This window comes from Pristiophorus japonicus, chromosome 20, assembly GCF_044704955.1.
Source record: "Pristiophorus japonicus isolate sPriJap1 chromosome 20, sPriJap1.hap1, whole genome shotgun sequence".
Taxonomy (NCBI): Eukaryota; Metazoa; Chordata; class Chondrichthyes; family Pristiophoridae; genus Pristiophorus; species Pristiophorus japonicus.
Genome location: NC_091996.1, coordinates 13,019,745 through 13,030,139, shown reverse-complemented (window position 1 = coordinate 13,030,139; position 10,395 = coordinate 13,019,745). Strand labels below are relative to the sequence as shown.

At 49.6% G+C, this 10,395-nt stretch overlaps 1 protein-coding gene across 1 annotated transcript in view; it reads left to right on the top strand.

Annotated features, from left to right (window-relative positions):
• Window positions 1-344: 344 nt before the first annotated feature.
• Window positions 345-10,395, top strand: part of LOC139232873 (dynamin-1) — a 267,371-nt gene continuing 257,320 nt past the window's right edge. Inside the window, exons 1-4 of the mRNA XM_070863364.1 lie at window positions 345-872; window positions 5,147-5,296; window positions 7,187-7,390; window positions 10,219-10,317. Coding sequence (XP_070719465.1) covers window positions 839-872; window positions 5,147-5,296; window positions 7,187-7,390; window positions 10,219-10,317 — 487 coding nt within the window. The 5' untranslated portion in view covers window positions 345-838. The remainder of the gene's footprint in view (window positions 873-5,146; window positions 5,297-7,186; window positions 7,391-10,218; window positions 10,318-10,395) is intronic.

The window sequence follows — 10,395 nt, the reverse complement described above, 5'->3', positions numbered from 1 at the left end:
TCTGTGTGAGGCCCGGGCCTGGGACTTGCCTGTGGGGGGCTGGGGCTGCAGGGTCTCTGTGTGAGGCCCGGGCCTGGGACTTGCCTGTGGGGGCTGAGGCTGCAGGCTCTCTGTGTGAGGCCCGGGCCTGGGACTTGTCTGTGGGGGCTGGGGCTGCAGGGTCTCTGTGTGAGGCCCGGGCCTGGGACTTGCCTGTTGGGGCTGAGGCTGCAGGGTCTCTGTGTGAGGTCCGGGCTTGGGACTTGCCTGTGGGGATTAAGGCTGCAGGGTCTCTGTGTGAGGTCCGGGCCTGGGGCTTGCCTGTGGGGGCTGGGGCTGCAGGGTCTCTGTGTGAGGCCCGGGCCTGGGACTTGCCTGTGGGGGGGATTGAGGCTGCAGCTCCAGCTCGGTCGGCGTTGCTCTCTGGGGACCCGGGGCACGGCAGCACCCCGGGGAGCAGCAGCCTGTGGAGGAATGAAGTCTTCCCAGCTCCCACGGACCGTCCCCATCCACCTCCGGCCAAGGAGTGTCGGCCCATCGCCTGCAACGACCCACAAAGGTAAAGCGTGCGTCTCGTCCCCGTGGGATACCTGCACCATCGCTCTGCCGAGAACAGGTATTAGTTCCCTGGTGTAGGTACGCAGCTTCGCCGTGACCAGGACCAGCTTGGGTCGTGCAGCTGGGTTAATCCACAGTTTATCAAAAGTTCTCCGACTCATCAACGACGGACCCGAGCCCGTGTCCACTTCCATACTCACAGGGACTCCGTTGATTTTTACTTCACTTATCACTGGGGGCGAATCGTCGGTACACGTGTACAGTCCCAACACCTCATCATCTTCTGTCTGCTCCTCGCTGGATGGTGGATCATGCCCCATCTCCTCAGCTACATGGTGAGTCTGATTTCTTTCACACATACGCTGAAGGTGGCCTCTCAGGTGGCAGGTATTGCACGTGTACTCCACAAACCTGCACCGGTGAGCCCCATGGCTTCCTTCACAATGCCAGCATGGTGCTGCTTGATTGGCCCCCCTCAGCGGGCTGTGAGTTCCAGGACCCCGAGGTCCGTGCTCTCTGCCCCGGGCAGAGCCACGTTCTGCAGTTTTGTCCGTGGTGGGCGCTATCCTGTGGACCGTGCCTGCCGGGTTCGAGACTGTGTGGATCATTTGCTTGGTGCTGCAAGTCGAGGTCATATATGCCCGGCTGATGGTGATGGCCTTTGTCAGGGTGGCTGTGGGTTCCGTGGCCAGCAGCTTGTGAAGGAGGCCCTCGTGGCCAATCCCCATAACGAAAACGTCCCATAACGCCTCGTCAATGTGTGCCCCAAAATCACACGGCGCCGCGAGTCTCCTAAGGTCTGCAGCATATTTGGTGACATCCTGGCCCTGGGGTCTGCAGTGATGGTAAAATTTGTATCTGGTCGTGAGGATGCTCTCCTTCGGTTTCAACTGGTCACGAATGAGTTCAGTCAGCTCCTCGTATGATTTGTCCCTGGCACTCCCAGGTGCCAGCAAATCCCTGACGAGACAGTAAACCTCATCTCCACAACTGGAGAGCAATATCGCCTTACGCTTCTCTCTCATTGCATCCGTGTCCTCCGTCAGGTCGTTTGCTGTGAAGTAGTACTCGAGCCTTTCCGTAAAGGCCTCCCAATCATTGCCCACGGTAAAATCCTTTAGCGAGCCCAGAGTAGCCATGGTTGCGTGGAGTTCGTCCGCTCCCTCGTCGCCAATGTGGTGTATGTAGCACACAAATCACTGACTCCACACGGTCTGGTGTTGATCTAACTGCTGTGACCTTCGTCCTTTATTGTTCAGCTCCAGAGTGCCTCTCAGGTGTGGTGGTCAGCCTTATATAGCCCTTGTTACAGGTGCTACCAGGGTTTCCCACCGCAGCGCCCTCTGTGGTGTGGCATAGTGCTTACATTACATTTAAGGTACTGGGACGATACACACATCATTACATAACACCCAGAAACGAGTTAACATCTTCAGTGGGTTGTGGGGACGCAAAATCAGCGGGGAAAGTTTTGGTGAAATAAAAAACACATGGGGGCCGAAATGTATCCTTTTTCTAGCCTCGTTAGCGGGGCGCCAAAGGTTTATCAGTTGGGGTGGCAGAAACGACCCGCCCAGAATTGCCCCCCCCACCCCCACCTCCCGGATGCAGTGGGCAAAAATGGTTTTGTGCTGCGTCCCTTCCTTTTCGTCCCAGGCTTGGGGGGGGGGGCACACACGCCAATGGTGTCATCGCCTCGCACCGCAGGGGAAGAATGGCTCCGCGGGACGTGAGGTTGACGCGAGGGACGCTGCCAACGACAGGTTCGCGGGCCGCCAAGCTGTGGTGGCCCAGTGGGTTCCAGGAAAATGGCTGCAGAGCCCGCAGCGGGCCCCCACCCCCTCCCCACAGCCCCTCATATAAAGGAAGTTGTTGTGACGCGTCAGCGCGATGCAGCATCTCGCGCCCCGCTCCCGCCCCACGGAGGCGAATCACGCCTCCGATACCGCCCCTCCCATTTCTTTTAAAAAAACAAGGACCCCAATTCCGCAACATTTAGCGGTCCAGCTCGCCGGGCGCTAATTATTCATTTAATTCAAATTGTGCGACCCAAACAGGGCGCTGCGGAATTTTGCATCTTCTCTCCACCCACCCCCCCCCCCCCCCCACCCCCGCAGATCTTCTGGACAACAACAAATTGCATTTATATAGCGCCTTTAACGTAGTAAACTGTCCCGAGGTGCTTCGCAGGGGTAGAAACATAGAAACATAGAAACATAGAAAATAGGTGCAGGAGCAGGCCATTCAGCCCTTCTAGCCTGCACCGCCATTCAATGAGTTCATGGCTGAACATGAAACTTCAGTACCCCCTTCCTGCTTTCTCGCCATAACCCTTGATCCCCCGAGTAGTAAGGACTTCATCTAACTCCCTTTTGAATATATTTAGTGAATTGGCCTCAACTACTTTCTGTGGTAGAGAATTCCACATGTTCACCACTCTCTGGGTGAAGAAGTTTCTCCTCATCTCGGTCCTAAATGGCTTACCCCTTATCCTCAGACTGTGACCCCTGGTTCTGGACTTCCCCAACATTGGGAACATTCTTTCTGCATCTAACCTGTCTAAACCCGTCAGAATTTTAAACGTTTCTATGAGGTCCCCTCTCATTCTTCTGAACTCCAGTGAATACAAGCCCAATTGATCCAATCTTTCTTGATAGGTCAGTCCCGCCATCCCGGGAATCAGTCTGGTGAACCTTCGCTGCACTCCCTCAATAGCAAGAATGTCCTTCCTCAAGTTAGGAGACCAAAACTGTACACAATACTCCAGGTGTGGCCTCACCAAGGCCCTGTACAACTGTAGCAACACCTCCCTGCCCCTGTATTCAAATCCCCTCGCTATGAAGGCCAACATGCCATTTGCTTTCTTAACCGCCTGCTGTACCTGCATGCCAACCTTCAATGACTGATGTACCATGACACCCAGGTCTCGTTGCACCTTCCCTTTTCCTAATCTGTCACCATTCAGATAATAGTCTGTCTCTCTGTTTTTACCACCAAAGTGGATAACCTCACATTTATCCACATTATACTTCATCTGCCATGCATTTGCCCACTCACCTAACCTATCCAAGTCACTCTGCAGCCTAATAGCATCCTCCTCGCAGCTCACACTGCCACCCAACTTAGTATCATCCGCAAATTTGGAGATACTGCATTTAATCCCCTCGTCTAAATCATTAATGTACAATGTAAACAGCTGGGGCCCCAGCACAGAACCTTGCGGCACTCCACTAGTCACTGCCTGCCATTCTGAAAAGTACCCGTTTACTCCTACTCTTTGCTTCCTGTCTGACAACCAGTTCTCAATCCACGTCAGCACACTACCCCCAATCCCATGTGCTTTAACTTTGCACATTAATCTCTTGTGTGGGACCTTGTCGAAAGCCTTCTGAAAGTCCAAATATACCACATCAACTGGTTCTCCTTTGTCCACTTTACTGGAAACATCCTCAAAAAATTCCAGAAGATTTGTCAAGCATGATTTCCCTTTCACAAATCCATGCTGACTTGGACCTATCATGTCACCATTTTCCAGATGCACTGCTATGACATCCTTAATAATTGATTCCATCATTTTACCCACTACTGAGGTCAGGCTGACCGGTCTATAATTCCCTGTTTTCTCTCTCCCTCCTTTTTTAAAAAGTGGGGTTACATTGGCTACCCTCCACTCCATAGGAACTGATCCAGAGTCAATGGAATGTTGGAAAATGACTGTCAATGCATCCGCTATTTCCAAGGCCACCTCCTTAAGTACTCTAGGATGCAGGCCATCAGGCCCTGGGGATTTATCTGCCTTCAATCCCATCAATTTCCCCAACACAATTTCCCGACTAATAAAGATTTCCCTCAGTTCCTCTTCCTTACTAGACCCTCTGACCCCTTTTATATCCGGAAGGTTGTTTGTATCCTCCTTAGTGAATACCGAACCAAAGTACTTGTTCAATTGATCCGCCATTTCTTTGTTCCCCGTTATGACTTCCCCTGATTCTGACTGCAGGGGACCTACGTTTGTCTTCACCAACCTTTTTCTCTTTACATACCTATAGAAACTTTTGCAATCCGCCTTAATGTTCCCTGCAAGCTTCTTCTCGTACTCCATTTTCCCTGTCCTAATCAAACCCTTTGTCCTCCTCTGCTGAGTTCTAAATTTCTCCCAGTCCCCAGGTTCGCTGCTATTTCTGGCCAATTTGTATGCCACTTCCTTGGCTTTAATACTATCCCTGATTTCTCTAGATAGCCACGGTTGAGCCACCTTCCCCTTTTTATTTTTACGCCAGACAGGAATGTACAATTGTTGTACTTCATCCATGCGGTCTCTAAATGTCTTATAAAACAAAATTTGACTCCGAGCCACGTTAAAAGGAAAAGTTAGGACAGGTGACCAAAAGCTTGGTCGAAGAGGTAGGTTTTAAGGAACGCCTTGAAGGAGGAGAGAGGGGCGGAGAGGTTCAGGGAGGGAGCTCCAGAGCTTGGGGCCCAGGCAGCTGAAGGCACGGCCACCGATGGTGGAGCGGTTAAAATCGGAGACGCCAGCATGTTCTGCCTTTTTTTAAGTCTGTCTCAGTTCGTATCTTATGCCTTTATCTATTTATTTTCTCATCTGTAGAACATGCAGAGTTTTTACATTGCAAAGGGAAGAAGTTCACAGACTTCGATGAAGTGCGGCAGGAAATCGAGCAGGAGACGGACCGGGTGACCGGCAGCAACAAGGGGATCTCGTCCATTCCAATCAACCTGCGCGTCTATTCGCCAAATGGTAGGTGCCTCGACACTGCAGCAATGATCACCGGCTGCTGAGATCGCGACACTGCAAGGGGTGACTCTGGGAACAGTAAAGTCTGTTGCCAGAACTTGCCGATGCTTAAACAAGGCAGATGTGCCCTACCCAGTTGCCACACAACCCTACAGGTTTCACTGGCAGCCTCGTGGCTCAGCTGTTAAATGTACCACGTTCAGTGTGATGTGGTGGGGGAGAGCGGGAGCGGAGCTAATTGGAAGGCACTTTCAAAGAGCTGGCACAGGCACGATGGGACGAATGGCCTCCTTGTGCGCTGTTCTGGCTGGATTTTCGCCTTTGATGTTTTTGGGGCGGTAATGGTGACGGGGCGGTAAAGTTTGCGCCCGGGAACAGATCGTGCCTCAGTCGGTAACATTGGGCAGCTGGGCCCTGAGTCAGGTGTGCAGCGCTAAGGGAGGCGCTGTACACCTCTCGTGGGCATTAGCGTGGGAAACTCCCGAGCTAAAGAGCCAGGCCGGGAGCGTTCTGAGAGACGCCTGTGTTGGCGGAGCGGAGGGGGTGGACCTAAAACAAAATCCACAGAAACATTCCAAAAACATTGCCTACACCACAACACAAATCGCAAAATAAATTGAAAGAAAAAAACCCATCACACTTACCCTTAGGAGACCATTGCTGACCTCTCCGATGTTGGTATCGTTGCATCGCCTGATTTCCCAGGCGGTCACTGCGGGGTACCGCTTTGGGGCGGACGGGACGGGCAAGAGTCAAAACTCGTGCCGGTGTCACAACCAGAGGCGTTGTACATCAGGCACAGCTCTTCCGTGCGCTGCTGCTCCGCGCCACCGCTAAAACCGGACCCAAGGATCCCGGTGGGGCGCTGGAGGCTGACCGTCCGGCCAGAACACCTCACCGCCGCCATTGCCACTGCCCCAGGGTGAAAAAACACAGCGGAGAGGAGCTGAAGACCCACCCCTAAGATTCTAGGATCTAGTGGATCCCCTGTGGTGATGCTTACGGTAAATAGGATGATACGTTTCCTTTATAACGACAGGAGTCTGATGCCATGTTACACACCACGGAGTATTTGGTTGCTAAATGCTTGTTGTGTGTAATGTGGGTGACCCACAAGGCCACAAGGTCGAATTGCTATAACAGCCTGACGCCAGTTAGCGGTGAATTGTCATTTACGGACAACCTGAGGTCAGTTAGAGGTGAATTGTCTTTTGCAGACAACCTGAGGTCAGTTAGAGGTGAATTGTCTTTTGTGGACAACCTGAGGTCAGTTAGAGGTGAATTGTCTTTTACGGACAACCTGAGGTCAGGTAGAGGATGTTTCCATTGTTATGGAAGTTTTAAACTGATTGACTTTTTAAGAAAAAATTACCCGAATTTGCATATATGACAAAATGTGATGGCGGAAATGTGACAAGACACATATCAAAACTTGGATAGAATTTATTCATCCATTTTTCAACACTGCAGAGGAGATTATTTTTATTTCCTTCAATCACTTCAAACCAAACTTCATGTGTCTAAGTGGGAAAAATAGCAAAAAAAGTTAGATGTAGTGTTAAATTTAATTGGTACAATCTTGTCCAATTTGTTATCATCTGACGAAGGGTCATCGACCCGAAACGTTAACTCTGCTTTCTCTCCACTGATGATGCCTGACCCGCTGAGATTTCCAGCATTTTCTGTTTTTATTCCAGATGCCAGCATCCGCAGTATTTTGCTTTTGTTATCATTCTCTTTCTCTTGATGTTTTGGCCGAAGGATGAATGGGCCACCTTGCTGCCAAGTTTCTCAAGTTTCAACTAATTCACTTGAGTTGAATGCAATCAAAATTTTAAAAGTCAACCCCATAAAGATAGAGACTGTGACCCAAGTTGTGTGCTCTCCCCTCAGTCCTTAACCTGACGTTGATTGACCTCCCTGGAATGACCAAAGTGGCAGTAGGTGACCAGCCTGTGGACATCGAGTTCCAGATCCGGGAGATGCTCATGCAGTTCGTCACCAAGGAGAACTGTCTGGTCTTGGCAGTGTCCCCCGCCAACACTGACCTGGCCAACTCCGATGCCCTGAAGATAGCCAAAGAAGTCGACCCTCAAGGTACTGGACCCTCTTTTCTTTTCGGTACAACCCTCAGAAAGTAGCTCTGCAAAATTGGTGGTGAGGTTCAGAAACTCAGTTCAAGGCTGAAAAGTGGAATGCATTGAAACTCCTCCATCTCCGGTCTCTGGGCCTGGACGTAATCCTAACATTTGGTACATCGGAGGGTTGATGGCCACGGCCCATATTTTGGGGAATGGGTCTCGCCACGTTTTTAGACATAGCTTTAGTCCATTCTTTTTTGAGTATAGCTCCAGTCTGTGTGTGTGAGTTGCATGCAATCCGGGTTTCAGCGCTGGCTGCATTTCACAATATTTTTGGGAGATTATTTCATTTCACAATATTTTTGGGAGATTATTTCATTTCACAATATTTTTGGGAGATTATTCCATTTCACATTTTTTGGGAGATTATTCCATTTCATGATTTTTTGGGAGATGATTCCATTTTATGATTTTTTGGGAGATGATTCCATTTCACATTTTTTTTAGGATGGGACCATTTTGTGATCTTGCAGAAAGTTCCAACCAGTGTTTTTAAGGACGCATTGATTCTGTTTTTTAAGATTTACCTCCAGACTGTGTTTTTGGACGTGGCAAGCGCTTGATTATCGGAATAGCTCCATTTCATGCGATGCAACCCTTGGCTTTATGGATTTATTAAGTCCAGATTTTGGGACTCAGAGGAAGGAATTCATAGTGTGGTGTGTGAGCTCGGAACAGATGGTCTAAGGAATAGCGTACCCAACACGCCTGAGCTGTTCCATAAGCACGTGGTGCAGTTTGTGTCTCTCGATTCACTGAGTGTGACTTGCTAATTGGACAGTTATCTTTCCTTATTTGTTAGATGCAATTTAAGAAATTAATTAGATTCACTGCATCTGCTGGTTCTAAGTTGTCTGTGGATTTGTGGTGTGATAGGAATCATACTGGCACAACAATGGCCAATTCACTGAAATAGCTAGCCTCAGTTGGCATTCGAAGTTGAATTGGAATCAGCTCACACTTCCTGTACGGGCCTCGACTGTGAGAGTGTCGGCCGTCCATTTAATCATCACAGTTGTTCCAAATCCTGCCTGGGCCCAGTGTCCATACTTCCCGTGATGGGTTGCTGGGTAACGATGATGAATGGAAGTCTTTTCTGATTATTTTTAGTTCCCAAGAGCACCGAGGTCTCTCGTAGCACCTCTACGCCGCCTGTAGGGCGCTGCCCCTTTAAGATACGGTTTGGTGACTGTAGGTGGTATGAAATAAAATGTCCCAAATGTACCTTTGTATCGCGTGAGTAGCTAAGATGCGCTATTTGCATTGACCCCATGTTAATCTTTGCTGGATTCAAATGGATGTCCGAGACAAGATTAGGGCCCATTTCTGTTGTATTTCTTTTTAAATTGTTTGATTATTTCTGTAAGGCACCTTGCATCACTTGTTTTCTCAGCCCAGAGAACAGGAGAGGATTCGAGGGGAAATGTCTTCACATTTGGGGAGGGTCTGGAACTCACTGCCTGAAAGGGTGGTAGAGGCAGAAACCCTCATCGCATTTAAAAAGTGCTTGGATGTGCACTTAAAGTTATCCACTTTGGTAGGAAAAACATAAGGATGAAGTATTATTTAAATGGTGATGGCTTGGGAAGTGTCAATGTACAGAAGGACCTGTGTGTCCTTGTACACCAGACATTGAAAGCAAACATGCAGGTACAGCAAGCAGTTAGGAAGGCAAATGGTATGTTAGCCTTCATTGCAAGAGGATTTGAATACAGGAGCAAGGATGTCTTACTACAGTTATACAGGGTCTTGGTGAGACCGCACCTGGAGTATTGTGTACAGTTTTGGTCTCCTTACCTAAGAAACGATATACTTGCCATAGAGGGAGTGCAGCGAAGGTTCACCAGACTGATTCCTGGGATGGCAGGACTGTTGTATGAGGAGAGATTGGGTCGACTAGGCCTGTATTCACTAGAGTTTAGAAGAATGAGAGGGGATTTCATTGAAACATATAAAATTCTGACTGGGTTCGATAGAATGGATGCGGGGAGGATGTTTCCCCTGGCTGGGAAGTCTAGAACAAGGGGTCACAATCTCAGGATATGGGGTAGGAAATTTAGGACCGAGATGAGGAGAAATTTCTTCACTCAGAGGGTGCTGAACCTGTGGAATTCTCTACCACAAAAGGCTGTGGAGGCCAAGTCACGGAATATATTTAAGAGGCAGATAGATAGATTTCTAGAAACAAAAGGCATCAAGGGGTATGGGGAAAAAGCAGGAATATGGTGTTGAGATAGAGGATCAGCCATGACCATATTGAATGGTGGTGCAGATTCGAAGGGCCGAATGGCCGACTACTGCTCCTGTTTTCTATGTTTCTATGTTTCTAAAATGCCGTAACCTGCAGGGCTACAGACCAAGAGCTGGAAAGTGGGATGAGGCTGCACAGCTCTTTGTCGGCCATGCATGGATACGATGGGTCGAAATGGCCTCCTTTCATGCTGTAAGTGTCTAAGATTCTATGATTTTAACGGGCCGGAGACCTTCTCTGAGACCTTAACAGGTGTCACTCCATAACGCGGCCACTAGGAGGTGGGCAAGAGTAGCGATGGGACGACTGGGCCTCTGATCATTTCTCTCCTCCCTTCCCCTCCGTGGAAGGACCAGGTCTTTGAGCCCCACCTCCCCGTGATGGTGGGAGGGAGGTAAGGGACTTTGCGTGTGGTGAATGGGGGGAAGGGGTTAGCCACTGCTCTATGGGGCCCAGTCCTGCAGCTCCACCTGTCGGGCTACTCGTGTGTCAGGGATGTGCTTCCTGACAGAAAACTCTGCTTGCTACCCCAGGCTTGCGTACAATTGGGGTCATCACCAAGCTGGATCTGATGGATGAGGGAACAGATGCTCGTGAGATCTTGGAAAACAAACTGTTGCCCCTGAGACGAGGTAAATGCCACAATAATTTTTTGTGTCTTAAATCCAACCCCCAGCCACGTTTGTGTTCTGATTTGAGTCCTTGCCGAA